The sequence below is a fragment of the Ovis canadensis genome, chromosome 5 (assembly GCF_042477335.2).
Source record: "Ovis canadensis isolate MfBH-ARS-UI-01 breed Bighorn chromosome 5, ARS-UI_OviCan_v2, whole genome shotgun sequence".
Lineage (NCBI taxonomy): Eukaryota > Metazoa > Chordata > Mammalia > Artiodactyla > Bovidae > Ovis > Ovis canadensis.
Genome location: NC_091249.1, coordinates 84436553 through 84463087, shown reverse-complemented (window position 1 = coordinate 84463087; position 26535 = coordinate 84436553). Strand labels below are relative to the sequence as shown.

General features: G+C 47.2%; 1 protein-coding gene across 4 annotated transcripts in view; it reads left to right on the top strand.

Annotated features, from left to right (window-relative positions):
• The first annotated feature begins 1832 nt into the window (after positions 1 to 1832).
• Positions 1833 to 26535, top strand: part of CCNJL (cyclin J like) — a 65368-nt gene continuing 40665 nt past the window's right edge. The window contains exons 1-2 of one of the 4 annotated variants that reach the window (XM_069592536.1): positions 1833 to 2542; positions 2932 to 3046. In XM_069592536.1, the coding sequence (XP_069448637.1) occupies positions 2981 to 3046 (66 nt within the window). In that variant the 5' untranslated portion in view covers positions 1833 to 2542; positions 2932 to 2980. Of the gene's footprint in view, positions 2543 to 2596; positions 3084 to 26535 lie in introns of those variants that run through there. The other 3 variants (XM_069592534.1, XM_069592537.1, XM_069592535.1) reach the window with 3 other exon arrangements.

Genomic DNA, 26535 nt, shown 5'->3' with positions numbered 1-26535 from the left:
CTCTAGACCTTCTCGTCTGAAATAAATCACCTACGTTTTCTTTCTTAATTTCTTAGTGGTCTGGCCTACGTCACACATTTAAACCTAAGTCAGCCAGCCCACACTGACTGGAAACATCTCACTGTCTAGGGAACCTAAGTACAGCAATCAGTCCTCCAGGTGAGCTAAAGCTGGCTCACCCTACCCTAAAAAATAGGACCTCGTCAATCATGCCCTGTTTCCTCCTTCTTCTAACACTCTACATAACTATCTCTTTTAAAATTTCTAATTAGAGGATAATTACTTTACAATATTGTAATGGTTTTTGGTATATATCAATATGAATCGGCCATGGGTATATACATATGTCCCCTCCCTCTTGAACTCCCCTCCCACCTCCTTCCCCATCCCTCCCCTCTAGGTTATCACAGAGCACCAGCTTTGGGTTCGCTGCCAATCACCTCAAGGTGTTTGAGTCAGACACCAAAATCCCACCGGCTATCTACTTTATATATGGTAATATATATGTTTCAATGCTATCCTCTCAAATTTTCCATCTGGTGCTCTCCATCCCCCTCTGTGTCTGTTCTTTTGTCTGTGTCTCCTTCGCTGCCCAGCAAGTAGGATCATTAGCATTAACTTTTTAGATTCCATTATTATGCATATAAAATTCACTTTTGCCCAAAATTCCTTGGGAAGAATGTTCCACTGTTTCTAAGGCACTGTACTCTCCCAATCCATGAATTATTTTCCCTTAAATAAATAACATCAAACCATCACTAAATTGTTTTAATTTTATCATTTTTGACAGGTTCTTATTTTTAGTTTGATAATGGTTTAAATAAATCCCTAATTTACTTTTTTCCCTCAAATTAACTAATTTCCCCTGGCCAGTTTATTGAAGAATTTATCCTTTTCCCCTTAAAAGTGAAATGCCACATTTATCATAGTTAGTTTCTAAGTATGTGGAATATATTTCTAAACTTTCGATTAATCCACTGACACCTACCCATTCTTGTGTCAACACCACACTGTTTGAATCATAGATCTGCGATATGTTTTAAGATTTGGCAATATATAGCTCTATCCCTCATTTTTAAAAGATAAAAATCTTAGCTTTACTCATTGATATTCTTCCATTTAAGTGTTAGAAAAAGAAGTGTTGTCATCCCTCCCCCACCCCCCATCTACCCACAATTGTTAGAATTTTATTTAAAAAGTTAATTTGTGCAAAGTTGGTATTTTCACCTTTTTCTATTTCCTCAAACTTTTCTTATTCTGCTCAACCTTTATAATTTCTTTATTAAGAGCCTGTATTTATTAACGCTTATTCATTGTTATTTTTCACTTTTACAAGGTGGTTTTTTTTTTAACATTAAAACTTCTCTTTAAGCACCTATTGAAGCTTATCAAAGCTGATTTAAAAATTTCTTTCCAGCTGGGTACCTGCCTGTAGGAAACTAGTCAGAAACCAAAGCCTCCTTTGTAGCAGCTAGTTATTGAGTGTTTGTTTTATACTTGGCATGGGGATTATCCCTTTATACGAATTATCTTATTTAACGATGCAGTATCTCCAGCAGATTGGTGTAGTTTTTATTCCCAATTTTCACATGAGGGTGGGTTCCCAGAGAGTCTGAGGAACATGGCAAAAGTCATCCAGTCGGTAGCTGGAATTGAAACGGGTGACTCTCCAAAAGTATCACAAAAAGCAATCAATTTGTTGTTCCATCAGAGGGGCTGGTTCAAGGGAGTGTCTTTCCGAAAACAAATTAAAACTAAATTAAAAAGACAGTGCTTCCATCCACCTGACCCTCCAGAAACACTGGTTTTCTCCCAATGTAACGAGTAGATCTATACTTTGCAGGAGCACAAAACAAAATCCGTTGATTTACTGAGCCTCCTTCAGAAACAAGGACTCTTGGATAATCAAGAGCGGGTTTGGGGGGCTTCCGTGGGAATTTTACATTTAGACAGCCATCTCCGCATTTCAGGACTAGTTAAAAAGAAAAAACAGGTGGAACCGACTAAAGGTAGGTAAGAACAGCGCACGCGAGAGACAGAACTTTCTGGGGGCATCCTGCCCGCGTCCTTCACGAGCGGCGCGCGCAGGTGGCGCCGCGGTCCCAGCGCTACCCGCGTGAGCACACGGGTGTCCAGGAGACCACCGGGAGTCCCCGCGAAGGTGAGAGGAAGCTTTCCACCCAGGCGGGGGTGGAGTGCGGACTGGAAAAACAGCCAGCTCTGGCGAAAGAAAGACTCCAATTCCCAGCCCCCAGCCCCGCGGGGTGCGGGGGCCGGCGGCGCATGCGCGAGGCCCGGCCCCCAATTCCCCCAGCGAAGGAGGGAGGCCCCCGGCGGCCCGGAGGCTGCGAGCCGCGGCGGGACCCGAGCGCAAGCAGGGGCGCGGCGGCGGCACGGGCGAGCAGGGCTAAGGAGGCGGCCGTCGAGAGCTTGGAGCGCCCCGCGCCAAGGCCCCCTTTGCTTGCAGGCACCCGAGGGCACAGCCGGCTCGGCCCTGGGAAGAGCCCGGCGCCCGCAGCCCCCCACCTCCGGAGAGGGATGCGTGAGTTTCGCCCCGGCTGGAGGGCAGGATATGGGAGCAGGACAAAGGCTGGGCGGCGGGGGAGGAGTTGGGGACGACGAGCCGGTGGCGGCTGCCGGAGCCCCGGCCTCTGGAAAGCTAGCGGAGTCTGCAACTTTCTGTGCAACTTTTGCAAAAAGGAAGATAAAATTTCTGCAAGTTGTTGCAGAGCTTCAGGTCGCCTCAGGTCCCACGAGTAAAGGGGAGGGGACGGTGCAGCCTTCTTGGGATAGGAGGCGACCGTCCTCCGCTGAGTGGTGCAGAAGGGGGCGCCCGGCAGAGGCCCGAGCCGAGGACAAGAGAGGATGGGGATGCCGGGGTAGGAGCTGGGGGGCGCGCTTCGGGCTCTGAAGTTGCCTGTGTCCATTCAGGGTGTGCCCTCAAAACCCGGTAGCCTCGGAGAGCGGCGCTGCAGACGCGATGATGGATGAGCCGTGGTGGGAAGGGCGCGTCGCCTCGGACGTCCACTGCACCCTGCGCGAGAAGGTCAGTCCCTCCCCGTCCTTGTCACTCGCAGGACTGGGTATGTAAAGTCCCTTTCGCTCTTGACTCCATATCCTCGGGTCGCCCTGCGTCGGAGCTAGGAACTCCCGGTGCCTTTCTTTCCTTCTGCCCTTAGCCTCCTCCGGGGACAGTCGCGGGAAGAAGGGGAATGAGAAACGGGACTGGAGAGCTTAAATTGGTTTTTCTGCATAGGAGCCCAGAGTTCTTAGACAACTAAACTGTACTGCTTAAGGTGGTATTTCCCATAGTATTGTCACCCGAGATTATTTTAAAGGATACATGAACGGACTTAAAAAAAAAAAAGTTATCGTGTATTGACTGTGCAATTTAAAAACATGTATCTAGCAAGCTCTGTGTAGAATAAATGATGCTGATTTTCCATTTATTGTAACGATATAGCAGTTCCTTTAAATATGTTTCTTTAAGTAAAAGTAGTAACATGATATAAAGAACAGTTAGGTTAATACTAGACTAAGACATATGTAGTTATGCCCCACCCCCAAAATATCTAGGATGGAACTGAATAAGATTTTAGAAACACTAGTCTAAAGGAGAGGCTACAGAACTAGGAGAATGGGGAGAAAACCAGCGCTCCCCTGCCAGTGTGCCTCCACTGGCAGAAGATGGGGACAGCTGAAATATGATCTCTGCTCTCCCCCACCCCTTAAAGGGAGAAGTGCTGATAGGCTCTGGGAAGGTGGCGGACTGCAGGTGGGTTAGAGGTATGGCCTGTGTGTCTTGTCTCCTGCCCCTGAGCTGAGACTGGGAAGGGTGGTTTGGGGAACAGATGTGTAATGAAAGGTGTGTATGGAGAAGGCAATGGCACCTCACTCCAAAACTCTTGCCCGGAAAATCCCATGGATGGAGGAGCCTGGTAGGCTGCAGTCCATGGGGTCGCAAAGAGTCGGACATGACTGAGCGACTTCACTTTCACTTTTCACTTTCATGCATTGGAGAAGGAGGTGGCAACCCACTCCAGTGTTCTTGCCTAGAGAATCCCAGGGACAGAGGAGCCTGGTAGGAGGCCGTCTACGGGGCTGCACAGAGTTGGATGTGACTGAAGCGACTTAGCAGCAGCAGCAGCATTGGTTTCCTAGGGCTGCTGGACAAGCTACCACAAACCTGGGGCCTTAATAAAAATGTGCTCTCTGACAGTTCTGGAGGCTGGAAGTCCGCAATTAAGGTGTTAGCAGGGCCACATTGCTCCTTGGCTTTCCTTGGCTGGTAGACGCATCGCTCTGCCTCTGCCTCTTGTCACATGGTGTTCTGTCGGTATGTCTGTCTGTGCCTCTGTTTTCTCACCTTATAAGGACACCAGTCGTTGGAATGGGGGCTGCTTGACCTCATCTTAATTTAATTAATTACATCAGAAAAGACCCTATTTCCAAATAAAGCCATTCTGAGGTTCTGGGTAGACATGAATTTTGGGGGGACGCTATCCAACCCAGTACAGCGAGGGGGAGGTCTCCTTAGTGAGTCCCTGGGTCCCTGCATAGACAGGTCTCACATCCAGTGCATTTGCACCCAATGTCTGTGGAGTTCTGCCTAAAAAGTCATTAGCTATTCAGAGTTTTTTCCTCATGAGGGGGTAGCTGTATTCCAGTCCAATTATCTTATCTTTTTTCCTGTACCTAGTAGTCCATCTCTGTTTTGCATTGCTTGTCAGGCTGCGGCTTTCCTCTGCTTCCCTTGGTTTTTCTCCCCAGAACAGTACGGCCCAAGGTGCAAGCATAGCAAGGCATATGGAAAAGAAATCCAGATCTTGGTGGTTCAGGTAACATGCAGGCAGTGGGAGTGGTAGACCAGGTAATAAGGTCTTGGTCCTTTTCTGGAGGTGGTGGCTAGATGAATTAGTGAGGCCTGCCGTAAAAACGGGGCTTGCTTGTTCTTTGCAGGTGCCAGTGGTTGTCAGCTCTGCTGGTAGCTTAGGGGAATGGCTTTGACCTCATTGGTTCCTTTCTGGCAGGAAGGATTTCTGAGAGCAGTATAAACTCAACCAGCTCAGTTACCTGAGAATCCTCGACCTTTTGTATATAAATAAGAATGTTCTCATCGCTCCTTCAGCCACTCAAAGGAGCAGGGCAGGCAGTTCCCCATTAATTGTACCTCACCCATGTCATGTTAGTTCACTGTTGGCCTGCCTGCCTTGAGGGAGGATGGGTTTGTCCAGGTCTTACGTGTTAGAGGTTGAAAACTCACTTGAGTTAGTGCTCAGAGCCACCTGTGACTTGAAACTGGTCTTATTAGTTCCTTTTTCTTTTTAATTGACATATAGGTAATTTACGATGTTGTGTCAATTTCTAGTGTACAGCAAACTGATTCAGCTATGCATATATATATACACACACACACACACACATATTGTTTCATATTCTTTTCCATTATAAGATATTAAATATAGTTTCCTGTGCTATAAACAGTGGGACTTTACTGTTTATCCATTCTCTATATAATAGTTTGCATATGCTAATCCCAAACTGTTGGTTTATCCCTCTCCTCCCCCTTCTCCCTTTAGTAACCATAACTTTGTTTTCCAAGTTTGTGAGTCTATTTCTGTTTTGTAAGTAAATTCACCTGTATCATATTTTGGATTCCACATGTAAGTGATATCATATGGTGTTTGTCTTTTCCTTTCTGATGTAACTTCACTTGATATGGTAATCTCTAGATTCATCCGTGTTGCTGCAAATGGCATTATTTGATTCTTTTTACGGCTGAGTGGTATTCCATTGTATATATATCACATCTTCATTCATTTGTTGATGGACATTTAGGTTGCTTCTGTGTCTTGGCTATTGTAAATAGTGTTGCTATAAACATTGGGTTGTGAATGGCGTTTCAAATTTGTGTTTTTTTTCTGGGTATAAACCCAGGAGTGGGATTGCTGGATCATATGGCGCCTCAATTTTTGTTTTTTTGAGGAATTTCCATACTGTTTTCCATAGTAGCTGTACCGATTTATATTCCTACCAACTGTTAAGGAGGATTCCCTCTTCTCTACACTATTTCCAGGATTTTTATTGTTTGTAGACATTTTAATGATGGCCATTCTGAGTAGTATGAGGTGATACCTCAATGTAGTTTTGACTTTCAGTTCTCTAAAAATCACTGATATTGAGCATTTTTTCATGTAACTAATGGTCATCTGTCTGTTTTCTTTGGAGAAATGTCTGTTTAGGTCTTCTGCCCAATTTTTGATTGGGTTGTTTGTTTTTTTGTTATTGAGTTGTATAAGCTGTTTGTATATTTTGGAAATTGAGCCCTGTAGGTCACATCATCTGTGAATATTAAAGTACTCTTTTAGCATCCTACCTGGCCCTTCTGCTTCTGTTGAAGCAGACTTAGAGCTCCTCCTCATTTAACTACTTTTCTGGTGGGGCCTCCTCCCCCCAGTACAAGGGAGTCAGGATTCTTCCCCATCACACCTGTGGCCTTGAACTTCTTCACTGAACATGAGAGAGGAGCAGATCATCCCCACCAGGCTGGTGGTGACAGTGAGGCTGTTGGTGATGTTTTTCAGGCATATGGCCCAGGAATCTTCGGATTAGACTGACTCCCACTTTTTTTTCTTTTTTTTTTGCCAAAAGATGCATCCAGCCATTTTAAATGAGCAGGTTCTGGGTACATATGATGGAATTAGGGCAGGGGATGGCTCTCAGCTTGAGGCCCAACTTCATGGTCCTTCAAGCCTCTCTCCCCTCCCCAAAGTGTCCTGGCCCCAACTTCATGCTTCCCTCATGGTCCTGTTACCTGTGTCCTTCTCACCAGACTGTGAGCCTCTCACAGGCGTGCAGCGTGCTGTGTGATATCTCAGCTTTACCAGACCAGCGTGCGGTATGGAGGGAAGACAAGGGGTGTCCGCTGCTTCACCTGTTGCAGGCACAGCCATCGGGGAGCACAGAGGCGAAGGACCAGGCTCAGGTGGACTTCCTGGGGCACTCGAACGGTGGTGCAGGAGTGCTTCCCAGGAGCCCTCTGTCGGGTCTCCCTGGCCTGGCGGGGCCTGTCCACGTGAGTGGCTGCAGTGCTGGCCGTGGTGCCAGGGACAGGATCAGGTGAAGGCCGCCTCCTGGCCTCCTATAGCCTAGACAGTAGATAGTCTCCTTCTCTTCTGGGATGATGTGGGGGTGGGAGTGGGAAGGAGAGGAATAGAGGAGGGAGTAGGAAAAGAACTCCCCACAACGACAGACCTACTGCCCTGGACCAAAGTCCTGCATTGGGATTGTAGGAAAAGAGCTACAGGTTTAGCCCGAATAATAGAAACCTAGATCATTCCTCCCAAACTTCTGCTGGGAGGTTCCATTTTCCTCCCTGAATTTTGTTTTTGGACGAGCAGTACAGTAGATAGAACTCACTCTGGTCTCCTTTTGACTTACGTCCATTTTACACATAATCATCATTCCAGATAGCAGGAAGTGCTTATGTTAGTAAAACAGAATGTTTAAGAGCTCTCATCACTGTGATTTAAGGCTTCTTGGGTATGTGGAAGACTTTCTGAATATGGGGATTTCAGAGGATTACTTGGGGAAGAAGTACCCCCACCCTCCCGAAGCCACGTCGACAGCGCTGGTAGCTTTCTCTTCCAGGACTCTAGGAGCCTGTGTGCCAGAGGCCTACTCCTCCTCCAGCCCCTTCTTCCTCCATCAGGCATTCACCTTCTCCCAGGATCAGAGTCACGTGGTACCGTTGGGGTCTTCTCCATAACCCCAGATTTGAGATCTTCAGAGCAAGCAGCCATGGAATGTATATTCCCTAAAACAGCCAGTTTTCTCTTCCCAGCCAGTTTTCCTGAAGCTGGCTTTCTTGTACACTTAAAGGCCTTTAACTGTGTGAGACTGTGTTCTTTGAACCAGTGGAGTGTTAAAGGACATTTTTACTGATCTGTGACTAAATTTACACAGAGAAATTCTGAAACACCAACAGAAATGATGTTTAGTGATGATAATGTTAATGGCTACTGTTTCTTGAGCACTTCCTATGTTTCAGACAGTGTGCCAAGCGCGCCCCTGTATATTATCTCACTTACACCTCATATTTGCCCCGGTTCTGGGACTGACCCTGTAGATGGAAACTATAAGACAGAGTGTGTCAGTAACTGTCGTGAGATCAAAACCCTGCTTGTATCACAGCCTGAACATTAATTTGTTTGGGAGAAAACCACCCATTTCAACCAAAAATAGAAGTACAGCACCAGGAATAATCAAGGCTCTGCCCTCCATGACACTGTAGACTCTGTATCTTAGTTTGTGGTCCGATGGCTCTCCAAGGGCTAGGTTCTCCCTAAACCATCCTGAAAAACCTGGGCATTGGGAATTGCTGACTCCCAGGGCAGGGCCTCGCTTATCTGGTCCTGGTGGGTCCCCTGCCACACTTGTGCATGGGGCTTCTCACCTTGAAGTGATCTGGCTTCCGCTGTTGCCTGCCCCCGGGGTGCACCTGGGGGGCTGCTCCTATTTCTCCCGGCCCAGAAAAGGATGAGATGCCTCGGGATCTTCCTCTTCCTGGAACTCTGACAGCTGCATGTGGTAGGGTCTCACCCCAGCTCTGTTCTTCACCTGGATTAAAACCACACTGTCTTCTAGTGACCCCTAAAGTGGGTACATTCTTTTATTTTTCTTTTCCAACATCAGTAGTCCCTCTTCTCACTCTTTCCCTTACATTCCTTGAATGTCCCCACTGCAGAGCTGAACATCTGTCTCCTTATAGAAGGTGTTGACCCAGGTTACCTCTTACTTGGTTTTTCTATTCTCTTCCCCTCGTTTTTGGGTTTCTGCACCCCCAGGGAGCAGTTCTTCCTAAATCATGAGGCACACCCAGGTCCACCCATGAGAAAATGTTCCACATACTGGGATGTGTCTGGCCAGCTTAGTTCCAGGAATGTGTCACCCAGGCCTTTCAACCCCAAATGCTGGCTGGGACAAGCCCTTGGGGACTGACAGGGGCGCCTTGTGGCAGTGGTCTTCAAGTGGGAGGACAGCCAGCCCAGAGGTAAGGGTGAAGCTTTTAGCGGAAGTGGAAGTCTCTGGCGTGCATCCTCCAGAGCTGCTGCAGGCTGCCCTGGAGGTGTGTGCAAACAGAGGATGGAAGGTGGATTTAGAAGTGGCGTTCAGAGGCAGGAGGAGATGGCCTTCAAAGTGGCATCTGGCTTGCAGACTCACTGACTCCTCTGCCTTACCTGTATTCTCTAGGAAGCTGGGAACAAAACTGAACCAGAACTTGGCATTTTCTCCCTAGTCCTGGCAGCCTTAGACTGTGGAAGCCCCCAGTGTGCCCTCAACACTCAGCTGAGACTAGATCTTTGCACGTTATCCATAATCTGTGGAAGAAGCAGATTATCTCGAAGGCTCCGTTTCATCTGTAAACCAGGAGAGTGATTCCTGCTCCCTGCCTCCCAGGTATCCTGGGAGAAAATGGGTATGGGTATCCTCCTTCCGTCTCCCGGGCCTCTGGGTTGTGGAGTGGGGAAGGGTCTTGGCAGGCATCCTAGTTGGCTGGGGAGGTCTGTGCTCCCTAAGTGAAGGGAGGACAGTTAAGACTTTGGGTTGGCTCTGTGCCCTTGCCCTTGACTTGTTCTTTGTCTTCCTAAACCACACAGCCCCTTGGGTAAAGGGAGTGCAGCCAGCAATTCTCTCTGAGAGAACGTGCCAGAAAGAGGTGACATTGTTGGTCTGCTATTTCTTTCTTTTCTTTCTTTCTTTTCTTTTGGCCATGCTACGAAACTTGCAGGATCTTAGTTCCCTGACCAGGGATTGAACCCATGCTCCTGCAGTGGAAGCACTGGGTCCTCACCACTGGGTGGCCAGGGATTTCCCTTCATTTAAAAAAAAAAAATTATTGAACACACAAAGTACGTTTTTTGTTTCTCTAGGAAACTACGAAAATAAATACAAGCAAACAGAAGAAAGTAATACTCCCCCCACAATCCCACTCCTCGGAGAAATCTGTTGACATTTTAGTGTCGGTCCTTCTGTCCTTGTGTGTGTGTGTCATCGCATTTTTATAGAGCTTTTACTTAGTGAAGATGGAAAATACCTTTTCTTAAAACACTGTTGATTTCATAATATATCATGCACACACATTTCCATATCATTCTTCTTCACCCAATCCTGATTATTGGACTTTTGCAAGAAATTTGAAACAATTCCTTGTGTTTATTTAGAATAGACAATATAAGAACATGAAAGAAAGGAAAAAACACATATGAAAGGTTGGATGGTGAAGAGGCTCTAGTTCCTTCCCTGAAAGGTATCACTGACTCCAGTTTCTCCTGAATCTTTCCAGAGTTACCCTGTGTGTGAACAAGCCATGTGTGTGTGTTCTGACCCAAGTGGTAGTAGAATTTATACACTTCCCTGTACCATTTGATTTTTTAGATGTTTACATTTTAATAATTTAAATATCTTTATGAAACCACCACCAACAGAAGCTCCATGACCAGAAGGGAATTTTTTTGGTCTTTTCTGCTCACTGTAAGAATAAAGGTATAGTGTAGATACTCAATATATTTGTGTTGAATGAAATGTTTCTTTTTGGCCATTTTTTATCCAAATGTATACATTTATTTTATATGAATGTTGTCATAGTGTATTACAGTATGTTATAGTTTCATAACAGTTTTTTTGTTAGCTGTATATACTAAATAACTTTATAAGTTAACTATTGGTGAACAGGTATCATGCATAGTGTTTTATGGTATGGATATACCATGATTGGATTAACTCGTTTCTTTGTTGAATACGTAAATGGAGCTGCTTATTCATTTTTTTAAGCTGAAGTTAATTTATATATGATACAACACACAGATCTTTAAGTGGTTATGCACTTTTGAGTATACAGCAAGTTTTGACAAATGTGTATACATGTAGCAACCACCATTGTCAAGAGATGAAACATTGCCATCAACCTAGAAAGTTCCCAGGTTCCTTTTCTCAGTCACTCACCCCATCTTGCTCCCAGCACCAGGCAGTCACTGAGCTGTTTTTTGTCTGTGTGGATTAGTTTATCTTTTCCAGAGTGGAAATGGAGTTACATGTGTATGCTCTTTTCTGTCTGTCTTTTTAAACTTAGTTTTTTAACACTTTTGAGATTCACCTGTGTTGTGTCTATTAGGAGTTTGTTTCTTTTTTATTGCTGAGTAATATTCCACTGCATGTATATTAGATAATTTGTCCATCCCCCTCTTGATGGCCTTTTGGGTCATTTCTCTTGTTCCATTTGATTTTATACAACACTGCAGTGCTGATCCCATTCTGCTGTCTATGAGTGTGCTCATGAGAATAAATGCCTAGAATGGAATTGCTTGTCACAGGGTATGATTTTAAGAACTTTGTATTTCATCAGTTAATAAATTCTCAAAAGTTGCACCAGCTTTCACTCGAACCAGTGGTGTGGGAGGGTGTCTGCTTCCCAGTAACTTTGCCAACCCTGGTATTAGCCTTTTCTAGAAGTCCAGTGACTTCCCTGGTGGTCCAGTAGTTAAGAATCTGCCTTGCAATGCAGGGGATGTGGGTTCAATCCCTGGTTGGGGAATTAAGATCCTACATACCTGGAGTAACAAACCCACACACCAGAACTACTGAGCCTGCGAGCCAAACTTCAGCGAAGAGCCCACATGCTGCAACTAAGACAAATAAAATAAATGGTAAAAAAAGAAAAAGTCTGTTCTGTTTTAATAGGTCAAAATGGTGTCTCTTGTCTGTGTTTAAAAAGAATCAGGAACTCTGAATAGGAAAAGTACTACAAGCTACAAAGGAAGGGGTAGAGAACTCTAAACACTTTCCAGGATCCGGGGAGGCCCATCTGCAGCAGAGAACCATCCTGAGACTCACGTCATGCTGGGGGAGGCCTGCTCACCTGGAACTCAGGCCACAGAACTCTCCAACACTCCCTGAGCCCCGCCACCGCAGTGTGTACTTCCCTCCATCCTCACATGGCAGTTACTTGGAAACTGAATCCTGAGGCTGAATTTGAATTGTCCTGAGGCACTGGCCCCTTTGTAGGTCACTGGAGCAGATGGTACCAGAGCCTGGACGTTCTCTTGGTAGGGACATCCCTGCTGGTAGCACCAGCTACTTACTGAGTCGACAAGTGATCATCTGGTGACTTGAGTGGCTGGGGTGGGATGACAGGGAAGGGTAGGGAGGATCGTAAGAACAGCAAGAAGCATCAGGAATTGGATTGATTGAATTATTGTAAGGAAAAGTTGTAGAAAGCCTCAGTGCCATCAGAGAGGAATTGCTTTCACTCTGGTTCATCCTTGCACTAAAATAGGTGGACTTATTAGATGTGACGAGGTACATAACTTTATACTTAATAACAATTGATTTTTCTGATCATTGTAAAAGTGATCGAATGACTTAATAGGTCTGACTCTGGAGTGAACTTGTCCTTAATTTTTTATTATAGAAATTTTAAAAGATACACAAAAGTAGAGAGAATAGTGGAGTGAATCCCCGTGTACTCTCCACCTAGCTTCAGTACCTGCTGCTGCTTCTCCAGACAGCATGTCATTTCACCCATAAATATCTACTGAGAGATAAAGGCCATTTTAAAAAAACTTAATAACTATGCCAGTCTTACAAAACTCACTATCATTTATTAATAGTCTTCTATGGCTCAGTTCCATGCATTGGAGAAGGAAATGGCAACCCACTCCAGCATTCTTGCCTGGAGGATCCCAGGGACAGAGGAGCCTGGTAGGCTGCAGTCCATGGAGTCGCTAAGAGTTGGACACAACTGAGCGACTTCACTTTCACTTTTTACTTTCATGCATTGGAGAAGGAAATGGCAACCCACTCCAGTGTTCTTGCCTGGAGAATCCCAGGGACGGGGGAGCCTGGTGGGCTGCCGTCTGTGAGGTCGCACAGAGTCGGACACGACTGAAGTGACTCAGTAGCAGCAGCAGCATGTCTCAGTTCATGTTCAGTTCTCCCAGCTGTCTCATAAATGGCTTTTATAGTTGTTTTGTTCCAATTATGATCTAGATAAGGTCCATGCATTACATTTTTCTTAATTGGATGACAGGTTCTTTAAATTCTGTAGTGCTATAAAAGTTTCAGAAGTTTCACATACCTGATTTAATATAATCCTGAAATAACACTTTAAAAAAATACGCCTTCTCCTATATTGTCCCTCCTCTTTTCCTCTCTCCGTTGGTAACCAGTAGTTTGTTGTTTATATCTGTGAGTCTGCTTCTTTTTGGTTACATTCACTAGTTACATTTTTTAGATTCCACAGATAAGTGATATCATACAATATTTGCCTTTCTCTGACTTAATTTCACTTAGCATCTGTCAATGTTGCTGCAAATGGCAAAATTTCCTTTTTAGGGCTGAGTAGTATTCCGTTGTATATATGTACACACCACATCTTCTTTATCCATTTAGCTTTTGAAGGACAGTTAGGTTGCTTCCATACTTTGGTAGTTGTAAATAATGTGGCTTTGAACACTGGAGTATGTGTATCTTTTCGAATCTGTGTCTCTGGTTTTTTCGGCTATCTGCCCAGGAGTGGAATTGCTTGGTCATATGGTAGTTCCATTTTAATATTTTGGAAAATCTCTATACTGTTTTCCACAGTGTCTGTACCAGTTTGCATTCCCACAAGTAGTGTAGGAGGGTTCTCTTGCCAACATTTGTTATTTGTATTCTTTTTTTTTCCCCCTTTTGGTTGTGCTGGGTCTTTGTTCTTGCGAATGGGCTTTCTCTAGTTGCGGCAATCGGGGGGGCTATTTTTCGTCGCAGTGGCTTCTATTGTTTTGAAGCACCAGCTTTAGGCAATCAGGTACTAGGGCTCACAGGCTTCAGTAGTTGCAGCACGTGGTTTTGTTAGCTGTGGTTCTCAGGGCTTTAGAGGAGGGGCTCAGTAGTTTGGAACGCTGGCTTAGTTGCTCTGTGGCACGTGGAATCTTCCCAAACCAGGGATCAAACCCTTGTCTCCTGCATTGGCAGGTGGATTCTTATCCACTGTACCCCCAAGGAAGTCCATTACTTGTGTTCTTTTTGATGATGGCCATTCTATAGATGTCAGGTGATATCTCGTGGTTTTCATTTGCATTTCCCTGATGATTATTGATGTTGAGCATCTTTTCATATGCCTGTTGGCCATCTGCATTCCCTTTTAGAAAAATATTTGTTTAGTTCTACCCGTTTTAAAATCCAGTTGTTTGTTTTTTTGATTTGTATTTGATCTGTTGAATTGTATCAGTCATATCATTGCAGATAACTTCTACTATTCGGTAGGTTTTTAAAAATTATTCTTAAGCCTTTCATTCTATAATGGTCTCCTTGCCTCCCATTGCCTTAAAAAATTATTTTTCATGCCATTGAATTTTGGCTAAAGCAGGTCATATGTCCTGAAGGACACCCCATATTCTTGATTTGACCTATTACTTCCTCCTGGTGTCCTTAATTTCACTGTTAAGTTTGGCTTGTATACTTCCCTATTCTGTGGGACTAGGACATGCTGTAACCTTCTTGTTCTCTAGCTGTCAATCAAACATCACTTCCTCAGAAGAACCTTCCCTAGCTGCCATACAAGGTCAGTGTGGGCTGCTGCTGTGTTCTTAGACAACCCTTGATTATTCCTTCAGCACTCAGCACAATTTGTAATTGTATACTTATTAATGGAATTACTCCGTTTGGATCTCCCTGGATGGCAGGCTGGGACTGTAACTCCCCAGTTCTGAGCAGAGCAGCTGCTGCATATGAGCAGCTCCCCGCCCCCCATTGCTATGTGCTCATCACGGACGCCTGGTCTGGGGTCTGTGCCTTATAGTCCACACCTCACCTTCCTGGACCTCACTGCCTAGTGGGGTAGGTAGCATGGCTGCCAGTAACTCCGTCTGCTGGGAGAGTAACAGCCTCCAAGGACTTCAGCACTTGGCCATTAAGTGGAAGAGCTGGGACCTTAAAACCTCGAGATCTGCTGTCCGGAATCTGACTTTCAACAAGCAGAGTTGCATGCAGCCTTGAAGGCAGTGATGTGTAACAGGAACTTCCCCTGGCGGCGGGGCAACACCCGGGCACCCACACAGGGAGGTGAGAAGACGGAGGCTAGTGGTACAGAGCTGTTGGCTCTGAGTGGAAATCTCTCATGGGTCTCTTGTGTTAACTTTCTGTTTTGAAATAATTTCAAACTTAGCAGAGTTGCCAGCACAGTACATGGTTGTAAACACTTTAACACATTTGCCTTATCATCACCTTTTTCTTTCTTTAGGCATTTTTTTCCTCTCCTGGATCAAGATGCAGACCAAGATGCAGATGCAATGCCCTGTTATCCCCTTAACATTTCAGGGTTTCTTTTGCATGGTTACTTTTTAAAAAAAAAATTTATTTGGCTGCGCTGGGTCATAGTTTCACCCTGCAGGATCTTTAGTTGTGGCATGTGGGATCTGGTTCCCCGATCAGGGTCAAACCTTGGCTCTCAGCATTGGGAGCTTGGAGTCTTAGCTATTAAACACCCATAGAAGTCCTTACAATGGTTTCTTTTAATATGGGCCATAAATTCTGGGGGAATTTTGGTCAAACCACTAGCAGCACCTTCCCAGCTAGGAATCCTCTCTGGAAGCCTGTTTTGGGTGAAAGGGATACAGCAGTCAGATCAGGAGGAAGGGTGGCCTGGCTCTGAGTCTGGGAAGGCAAATTTTGGCTCATTTCCTTGGACTGTCCCATGCCTTGTTGGCCAACCACTTCTTCATCAGGCAGTGCAGTGGTTTTTCCAGTAGTCATGTATGGATGTGAGAGCTGGACCATAAAGAAGGCTGAGCACCGAGGAATTGATGCTTTTGAACTGTGGTGTTGGAGAAGACTCTTGAGAGTTCCTTGGACTGCAAGGAAATCAAACCAGTCCATCCTAAAGGAAATCAACCCTCAGTGTTTATTGGAAGGACTGATGCTGAAGCTGAAACTCTAGTACTTTGGCCACGTGATGTGAAGAACTGATTCATTTGAAAAGACCCTGATGCTGGGAAAGATTGAAGGCAGGAGGAGAAGGGGACAACAGAGGATGAGATTGTTGGATGGCATCACTGATTCAGTGGGCATGAATTTGAGGAAGCTCTGGGAGATGGTGATGGACAGGAAAGCCTGGTGTGTTTCAGTCCATGGGGTCACAAAACCTCGTGTGTCACCTGCAGACACCGAGAAGCTGTACAGAAGATATCACAGCCCCTGGCCTCACTCCTGGGGGGTTATTCTTAGTACAACTGAGGATAATCATCTCAGACCACTCTGGCCATTGTATTTGTCAAAGTTAGCTAAACTCTTCCCCATTAATGGGTGCTTGTTGTGTGCCTGACTTATGTTACCTCCCATTATCTAAATCCTCTGCTCTTGCTGCTAAGTCACTTCAGTCATGTCTAACTCTTTGTGATCCCATGGACAGAGGAACCTGGTGGACAGTGTCCATTCTCTAGGCAAGAATACTGGAGTGGGTTGCCATGCCCCCCTCCAGGAGATCTTCCCGATCCAGGGATTGAACCTGCGTCTCTTAAGTCTCCTGCATTGGCAGGCAGATTCTTTATTGCTAGTGCCATCTGGGAATCCCCTAAGTCCTCTAGTAGGTACTAAATTATCTTCATTTTACCCCCACTTTACAGATGAGACAGATGCTAAAGTTTACAGAGTTAAATAACTTATCCAAGGTCATGCATCAGGTAGATGAAAGAGCCAAAATTTGAACCCAGGCAGACTGGCTCCAAAGTGCACACTCTTAACCACTATACCCATGATGACATCCCATTGCCTAGGGAAATATGAAAAGCTTCCAAAAGGTGAGACATAGAGGAATGTCATCTACTAGGGCCCAGGGCTGCAGCATATGGTAATCATGCATTGGTGGTCTGCCTGGGGCAGTCTGATGAGTAGGGGGCGGGCAGGTGAACCAGGAGTATCGGCTCTGGGATATGGGTCTCAGTAGACATTTACACTTATCCTGAGACATAGAAAACTCTGAGGAATGGGGGCTGGATCACTGGAAAATATCCTTGGCCTTGAAGACCTAGGTGTTGGCAGTGTTCTAAAGAGATGGCCTCTGAACCAGGGCAGGAAGTGGGAAGACTTGAGAGTATTAGGCAATAGGATCATAGGAACCAGTTAACAAACAGAGTGAAAGACTTAATGTTTCTTACTTGTTGGAACAAAGTGATTTTCCATTGCTGAGGAATTGGCCTTTTTCATGGTGAAGATTGTTGTTGGAATGCTCCTTCCAGCAATTGCTAGTTTCTGTGTAATTTTTCAAGACTCCCACTGCCCTCTAAATTAAGGGAGTAGGTGTTTATCGGGTACCACATGCCAGACATTGTTGAATGTTTGATGCACATTATCTCATTTAATTGTTAATGTTGCTTAATTTGGGAAAGGAGTACTTCAAGGCTGTATATTGTCACTCTGCTGATTTAACTTATACGCAGTGTACAGCATGCGAAATTCTGGGCTGGATGAAGCACAAGCTGGAATCAAGATCGCTGGGAGAAATATCAGTAATCTCAGACATGCAGATGACACCACTCTTAGGGCAGAAAGTGAAGAAGTAAAGAGCCTTTTGATGAAAGTGAAAGAGGAGAGTGAAAAAGCTGGCTTATAAATCAGCATTCAGAAAACTAAGATCATGGCATCCAGTCCCATCACTTCATGGCAAATAGATGGGGAAACAATGGAAACAGTGACAGACTTTACTTTTGGGGGCTCCAAAATCACTGCAGGTGGTGACTGCAGCCATGAAATTAAAAGACGCTTGCTCCTTGGAATAAAAGCTATGACCAACCTAGACAGCATATTAAAAAGCAGAGACATTACTTTGCCAACAAAGGTCCATCTAGTCAAAGCTATGGTTTTTCCAGTTGTCATGTATGGATGTGAGAGTTGGACTATAAAGAAAGTTGATCACCAAAGAATTGATGCTTTTGAACTGTGGTGTTGGAGAACACTCTTGAGAGTCTCTTGGACTGTGAAGAGATCAAACCAGTCAATCCTAAAGGAAATTAACCCTGAATATTCATTGGAAGGACTGATGGTGAATCTGAAACTCCAGTACTTTGGCCACCTGATGTGAAGAACTGTCTCATTTGAAAAGACCCTGATGCTGGGAAAGATTGAAGGCAGGAGGAGAAGCGGGCAACAGAGGATGAGATGGTTGAATGGCATCACCGACTCGATGAACGTGAGTTTGAGTGAACTCCAGGAGTTGGTGATGGACAGGGAAGCCTGGTGTGCTGCAGTCCAAGAGGTCGCAAAGAGTCGGACACAGCTGAGTGACTGAAAAGAACTGAAATGCCCTGACCAAGTGGAGTTAGTTGTTGCATGCTGGTCCACCTTCATTCTTTCATTCAGCACATGTCTTTTAGCAGCTGATCACATGCCAGCACTGCTAGCCACTGGGGATATAAGTGGTGAGCAAATAAAATTCTCCACCTTCATGGAGCTTACAGCTGAGCATCAGGCTCACATGAAGTGCCTGTAAAGTGCAGAGAGATGCCCAGCTCCATCCCAGGAGGACTGAGTCAGCAAGACAGGAAATGGGGAGTATAGTAGATTCCTAGGGCTGCCTCAAACTGGGTGGCTTACAATAGCAGAAGTGTATTCCCTTGTAGTTCTGGAGGCCAGAAGTCTTGAAATCAGGGTGTTTACAGCATGGTGCTCCCTCCAGAGGCTTGAAGGGAGGATCTCCAACATATGGTGGTTGCTGGCCATGCTTGACATTCCTTGGCGTGTAGCTTTATCAGTCTGGTCTCTGCCTCCATCCTCACCCGGCCCTCTTCCTGTGTTTGTCTTTGCTTGGTCTTCCCTCTGTGTGTCTGTGTGTCTCTAGTCTTCCCTTTGTGTGTCTGCGTGTCTCTGTTTTCTCTTCCTATAAGGACACCAGTCATTGGATTAGGGCCCACTCTAATCCACTATGACCTCATTTTATCTTGATTGCCTCTGTAAAGACACTATTTCCAAATAAGGTCACGTTCTAGGGTTCTGGCGGATGTGAGTCTGGCGGAGATGCCATCCAACTCAGTACCAGGGGGCAGCCTCCATGTTTCAGTAGATCCCCAGATTCCAGTGCCTGTGATCAACTGGCCACAGGTGCAGGAGCCCAGGTCAGCAGGGGACTGGAATCCCAGCTGGAGCAGCTGGGGCTTAGTGGTGGTGGTTACCACTACCACTACCGACCCATTTCTGGCTGCACAGTAGGGTCAGGATGCCCAGGAGAATGCATCAAGAGGAATCTGGAAATGAGGGCAGGTAGCTGAAAGTGTGGAGTGAAAGCCGCAGCTTAGGAGTGGTGACCCAGGGGAGAAGGACAAGAGTTGTGAGGGTTGGGCCTATTGCAAGGAACCAGCGTGGAAGGGGGCACACCATGACCCATGTCCCTAGGTGGCAGAGGGTGTGGAAGAATGAGGGGCACCTCCAGTACAGAAGGTGTGGGACAGGGTCGTATCAGGAAGCTGTTAAGAACTCAGGGGGGTGCTGGCATTTTATGGGGGGGCGGGGAGGCGGTGTAAGGGTGTCACCTGTGATTGGAAGCCGGGGTGGTGGGTGCTCAGACTTGCCTTTGTGCCCTGAAGGGCAGTAGCTCTGTCTCCTGGGAATGAGGAAGTGTGTTTGGAGCTAGCCCTCCTATGATTTGCAGAGTTCAGGGGGTCCCCACAAGAGGTGGGGTGGCTCAGGGTGACCTCTCTTTGCTGGAAGGAAGCTGCAGGCCAGACATCAGCAGGAGAGGATGTGACCAGCCTTGTTGGCTTCATGTACTGCAGGCCACCCTCTCGAGGATGTTGAAATAATGTTCCCGCAGAGAAGTTGATTCTTTACGGAAAATGCCTCCTCGGGCTCTATGAAGCAATCGGCTTGCGAGGGGAGGGAAGGGGTGGGTGATCCTCCGGCTTTGCAGGGCCTCCCAGGTCTGTGGCCTGTCCTCCTGAGGCCTCTGAAGAATCAGCCCACCCCTCCCCTTTCTTTCTCCCTTTCCATTTGCAAGTCTCTACTTCCTGTTGGTCACCTTGGTTACCCATGGTGTTTCTTCACCGTCTTGCTGCTCTTTGTTCTCAGGCGGACTCAAGCCCTGGAGCTGTTTCCCAAGCAGCTGGCCCGGTGCCTGGAGGCCCAGCCTCCCTAGAGAGGCAGCAGTTGGCAGCAGGGAGTAAGAGCTTGGTGGGAGGCACATGGGAGGAGACCCCGAGTGGGTTTCTTTCAGTGGCTGGTGTGGGAGGGCAGCTCGGCCCTGCTCTGCACCTTGGCCTGTTTATGCAGCAGTTGTCACACTCAAAGCTGTGTCCCACCCCAGGCCCAGCCAGCTCCTCTGATGTCCACGCCAGGATTTGCCACTGACCTGCAGTGTGGCCTGGGCCATTGCACTTCTGAGCCTCAGTCTCCTGGGTTCTGCTAGTGTTAGTGGCAGTTCCCCTGCCTGGGCCCACCTCAAGACAGGGAGTGTTGAGAGAGCCTGAATTGGGTTAAGTTGTTGGGGGGCATCTCTGTGTAGAGAAGCAATGTCAGAAGGGCATGTAACGAGACTTGTATGGACTCACAGTTATCTCCCAGTGCGGGATCACTGGTAATTTAATGTTCTTAGTACTTATCATATTTTCTAAAATTTGTATAGTGGTGCTGCTGCTGCTAAGTTGCTTCAGTAGTGTCCAACTCTTAGCAACCCCATGGACTGCAGCCCACCAGGCTCCTCCGTCCATGAGATTTTCCAGGCAAGAGTACTGGAGTGGGGTGCCATTGCCTTTATTTTATGAACGATTTCGTATAACATTATTTTGGAAGGAAAACACAAGCCTAAATTATCCCATGGAGGCCCCAAAACATAGTGTTAAGCACACAGAGTCAGAAAGCCCAGACTCAGATATGTCCTTCATTACCTCGATGTCCTTCAGCAGGTTACTTAGCTTCTCTGAGCCATCCTGGGCTGGAACACGAGGACACCAATGATCCCCATCTCGTGGGCCTGTTGGAGGATAAGAGGACAAAATGCATGAGATTTAGTGTCTGGCTAATGACATATAAGCTTTCAAATTATGTGATATATGATATATATATATATGATATATATATATATGAAATGCGAGGTTATATAAAACTATTCATCATAAGGAGCAAGTCCAGATTCTCATGGAGACCAGAGGGGAGATGTAATCCAGGAGAGAGAGAAAGCTCTGTCCTTGCCTTGGGGTAGTATGTACCTCAGTCTATCCAGTAACAACAGAGAATCAAGGAGGAACCCAGGTCTGTGTTTATGGAGGACAGGATGCTGCCAGTTATATATATAAATATATTTGTGTGAGATGGGCTTCCCTGGTGGCTCAGCAGTAACGAATGTGCCTGCAATGCAGGAGTTGTGGGAGACACAGGTTTGATCCCTGGGTTGGGAAGACCCCCTGGAGGAGGGCATGGCAACCCACTCCAGTATTCTTGCCTGGAGAATCCCCCCCATAGACAGTGATCTACAGTTCATAGGGTTGCAAAGAGTCGGACACAACTGAGGTGACTGAGCACGCGTTCACAGCACAGGCGTGAGATGGGCCAGGGTGGGCGCGGGTTAATCTGGGGCCCAGTCCCTGGACCCCTCAAGGCAGGGCACCCAGCACCTGGCTGCCTGGGGCTTCTGTGGCCGGCGTCTTTGACCTCTTGTGCCCGTTCCTAGGCTCCTTAATACCACTGCCATGTGGAAGTTCTTAGCAGGGGCCATTCTGCAGGTGGAAGCTGTGGTTTTCCATCTCGGCAAACTTTTCAGTTAGTCTCTAAATTTAGAGTTATCAGATTACTAGGCAGTGTGCCAGGGATTTTCACCAGAGTCTTGCATTGCAGATGTGCTGGGGTCTCAGCTGCCAGCACCATAAATCACCGAAAAGGCTGGGTGGGGGTGATAGTGGTCAATGGGTAAATTTAACTCAGAATTTCACAAAACTGTGAGTTTTTTCTGAACACATATTTCTGGGCCTCTAATGGGCTAATATATGATGCTTTTTAGGAAGGAACAATGTAGTCCTGGGCTTCCCTGGTGGCTCAGAGGTAAGACTCTGTCTGTAGTGCAGGAGACTTTCAGGAAGACACCACTTTGATCCCTGGGTCAGGAAGATCCCCTGGTGTAGGAAATGGCAACCCACTCCAGTATTCTTGCCTGAAGAATCCCATAGACAGAGGAGCCTGCGGGGGTGGGGGGGGGGTGGTACACGACAGTGCATGGTATCACAAAGAGTTGGACACAACTGAGTGCCTGAGCGTGTACACAGAATGTGGTATGCAGTGTTCCCCAAACTAGTGGCCCACAGAATCCTCTTCAGGGGCTGGGTTGTCATGGGACACATGTCAGCAAGCAGTATCTTTGGAATGACCAAGTATGGAGGGTATGATTTAGGTTCTTAAAGCTTCCAGTCCTCTGTAAACACTGACCTCCTTCCTCCTTGGTTACCCTACCCTCTTTGCTGTTGGGTAGACTGAGGGACATGCCACTGAGAGGCAAGGACAACATTCCCTTTCCCCTGGAATTCAGCATCATCCCCAACCCCCACCCCTACACTGCCAGGCTTTGAGTAGTTTGAATTGCCCAGCTAGATGAATAGTTTTATTCAACATAAATCAGGAGCAACTCGTTTTTTCCTGCCTTTTCATTTCAAGTATTTACCGTTCCCAAAATATGGAGATTAGAAGAATTGAGTATCTCTTTTGTGTCAGGCATTGGTGTCCTGGAGCTGAACAAGACAAACCCAGCCCCTGTCCTCATTATGTCTGCTGTCAGGGATGAAGAAGGACAGTGGATTGATGGATGGAGAGATGGATAGAAAGTCCTGGATGCCCCTGAGTTCTGACAGGGGCATTCCCTGGGGACACTCTCTTCAGAAGTGACCTTTAAGTTGAGATCGGCAGGAAGAGTGGGTTAAGAGGCAATTAGAAAGTAACACAGCGCAAGACACCATGGGGTCAAATGAAGACTTCCTTTCCTCCCATCGTGAGAAACCAGGGTGACTGGCTGAACTTTCACAGTGCATGTGACCTTCAGAGCCCTCTGAGGTTAGCCTCAAAATGTGAGCAGAGCCTGTGTATGAGGAGCACACTCTGAATTTCCTGCCCATCTGTCCTGCAGCAGTGACAGGCTGGGGTCCCCACCCAGCTCTCCTGGCTGTGGGCTCCAGGTCTATCAGCCTGCCCTTGGAGCTGGCCTTGCTCCTGTTCCCAGTCACATCTGAGCACAGTGCAGGTAGGCAGGGTTTGCACCTCTGCCAAGGTCAGTGCCTCTGTGCTGGGGGTGAGGGAGAGGTCTGGACGCCTGCACTCCAGGCGGCCTTGCCTTCTCTGTGTGTAACTTGGTTTGGGGCTTCATGTAGGTCATGATTCACTTGTCCCTGGTCTTTCGTGGAGCCCTGCCCCTCTCAGGCAGTCCTCTTTCTGCTTTGTAAGCCTCTGGAAGAGCCTCTGGGCAGGAGGAGAGTGTTTCTAAAGGACTCCAGCCTGTCTTGACACCCATCACCTTCCTCTCCTCCAGGATGGCACTTCTGGAGCTTCTCACCCTGGGACTGTCCCCCAACCATCTTGGTTACCCCCAGGGAAGGGTACAGGACAAGGTAAGGGAGATCTGGGAGAGGAGGGCAGAGAAGGCTCCAGGTGGAGGGAAGTTCCCCCAGTTGGTGTTGATTGGGTTGTACCTGTGTTCATCACAGAACACTCCATTCATCCATGAATACATTCACCCCCTCATTCACCAGATGTTCATTTGCCCTTAGCTGTACCAGATCCAGATCAGTCCCTGGCTCGGGAAGATCCCCTGGAGGAGAGCATGGCAACCATTCCACTATTCTTGCCTGCGAAATTCCATGGACAGAGGAGCCTCGTGGGCTACAGTCCATGGGGTCGCAAAAGAATCGGACACGACTTAGCGACTAAACAATAACAACTGACATAGCAAAAGCAGTTTTTTTGTGTTTTTTTTAAAGGTGGAGTCCCACCTGCCCACCCTCCCCAACCCCATCACAACCATCTGTCTTTGTGCCCCCACCTGCTCAAACTGGGCAATCAACCTTCTGGGAGGGCAAATAAAAAGCTCTCCCGTCTGGCTCAGGTGATAAAGGTCTAGGAAGGGAGAGTTTCAGGAAGCCTCTGCCCCGCCCCTTCTCAGTGTGGCTTTTGTGCTGGCCACACTGATGCTGCCCCTGGCCCCGTCATGAGCAGGGTCACCCTGCCTGGCCAGTTCCTGCCCCGTTTTCGCCCTTGCCAGCAGCTGCCTGCCTGCCTGCCAAGTGCCTGCCTAATCCAGGAGCGCTTTCTGAGCCGCCCCTCGCTGGCTGCTCTTTTGTTCCTGGAATTCAGGCGGCTCAGCAGAGGGGCTGGCTTCGTGCACCCAGCTGCTTCGAGCTGCCTTAGGTCAAGAGTGCTCTGGGAGGAATGCGATCCTTAGAGCAAAGCCCTTGTAATGGATGCCTTCCCCACCCCCCACCCCAACCCTCCCTGGCGCCCCTCCACCCCCCACTCACAATTGGGTTAGGGGAATAATTGGCCAGACTCTCAACTAAACAGGGTAGGCATGCTGGCGTCCTGGTTTGTTGTTCATTTCCCAAAGAATCGCCCTGCTCTGAGGTGCTGAGCAGAAGTGAAGGCTCAGAGTGCTAATTTCCTTTGGCTCTCAGTCTCTGCAGAGCATGTGGAGGCAGGCAGCTTTCTCTGCACCGCCACCCCCCTCTCCCGACCCCAGCCCAGCTATAAACCCTCAGGTGGAATGCCTTCTTCAGCAGTACAAATCAGGATCCTTTGAGAGCCCGACCGAGGCAAATAAGCTCAACTTATCTGAAGGTTGATTGCCCAGTTTGAGGGAAAGGCAGGCCTAAGTGCTGTTAAGTGCCACACGCTTTGCATTATGACAGTGTGACCTCCTTTTCAGGTGAGGACACCAGGGTTCAGAATTCACATGTCCAGGGTTAGTAAACAGTAGAGGTGAGATTCCACCCCAGAACTGCCTAATGTTGCACTCCGTGCCAGGCTGTTCCCCTAAATGTGGAGGAGGGTATTTGGAACAGGGAGGGATGTCCTTGTGTTCATTCTTATTTTTTAACTGACTTTGTGTTTTCAGGCAGTTTTAGGTTCAGAGCATATTGAACAGGAGGTACAGAGATTTCCCGTGTACCCTGCCTCCCCTCCATATCCACAGCCTCCTCCACTAGCAACAACCCCCACCAGAAGGGTCCATTTGTTAACAAGTCAGTGAACCTACAAATCCTCACCTGAATTCCAGAAACGAAAGGAGCAGCCAGTGAGGGGCGGCTCAGGAAGCGCTCCTGTAGTGGACCTACATAAACACATTACTTCGAGACCACAGTTTACACTGGGGTTCACTCTTGGTGGTGTACGTTCTGTGAGTTTGGACAAATGTGGAATGACATGTATCCTCCATTGTAGTACCATACCCAGTAGTTTAACTGCCCTGAAATTCCTCCGTGCTCCCCCTGTTCATCTCTCCCCCACCCAGCCTCTGGCATCCACTGATCTTTATTTACTTTCTCCATAGTTTTTCCTGGTCCAGACTGTCATATAGTTGGAATCACAGTATGTAGGCTTTTCAGATTGCCTTCTTTCACTTAGCAACATGCATGTACGTTTCCTCCTTGCCTTCTTGATGGATGCTCATTCCTTTTTTTAACTTATGCAGAGATTTTTTTGAGCACCTGCCCCTGTGCTAGGCTCTGGGCAGTTGGTATTGGCAGGGGGGGATGTGGCTCCTGCTCTTTGCAGCTAGAGTTTAGCAGGAAGAGACACGTGAATAAGTAAATATCTGGTCTTGAAGAACAGCGTGCTAACAAGGGACACCTGATTTAGAATGGTGAGGGATCAGAGAAAGCGTCTCTTTGTAAGTGACGATTAGACCTGTCTGAGGGATGAGCAGAAGTCGAGCTGGGGAGCATCACAGACAGCTGTTCTCCTTCCTAAAAGCCTGCACACCCTTGAGAACAGCCTTTTCCATGAAGCCCTACCTGCTGACTCCTTCTTGAGCTATTATTGCCTGTTCCAAAGGTCCATAGCTGTTTTATGTACCGATGGCTTCCTCAGAGAATCTGCTCAAGCCAATGGGCTCTTTCTGCAGGAGGGTGTGCAGAGGAAAGACATACAGCATCTGGCTTTGAGCTTTTCCTACACAAGGGAAAATGCAGAGGATGGGAGTGTAGCTCTGTCGGGCTGAGCTACAATCAGAGAGCAGTCAGGACGTTGCATATCTGACTTCTTGTGTTTGGAGCCTTTGAACCGCCTGGATGAGGGCAGTGCAACCCGGGCCAAAGGTCACTTCGCTAATTTCCGGCAGCTGTTGCCTATGGAACACTAAATATCTGAGATTGTTGTTGCTTCTTGTCAAGAGCCTTAGAACCCTCTGCTTAAAGGAAATACCCAAGTAGGCTGCAAGCTTGTGGGGGCTGCTGGAGGGTGGGGAGGGGATCCTGGTGATGAGAGGGCTGCAGCCGCAAATTGGCTGCTGCTACCAGTTGTCTGGCTATAAGCCAGGGCAAG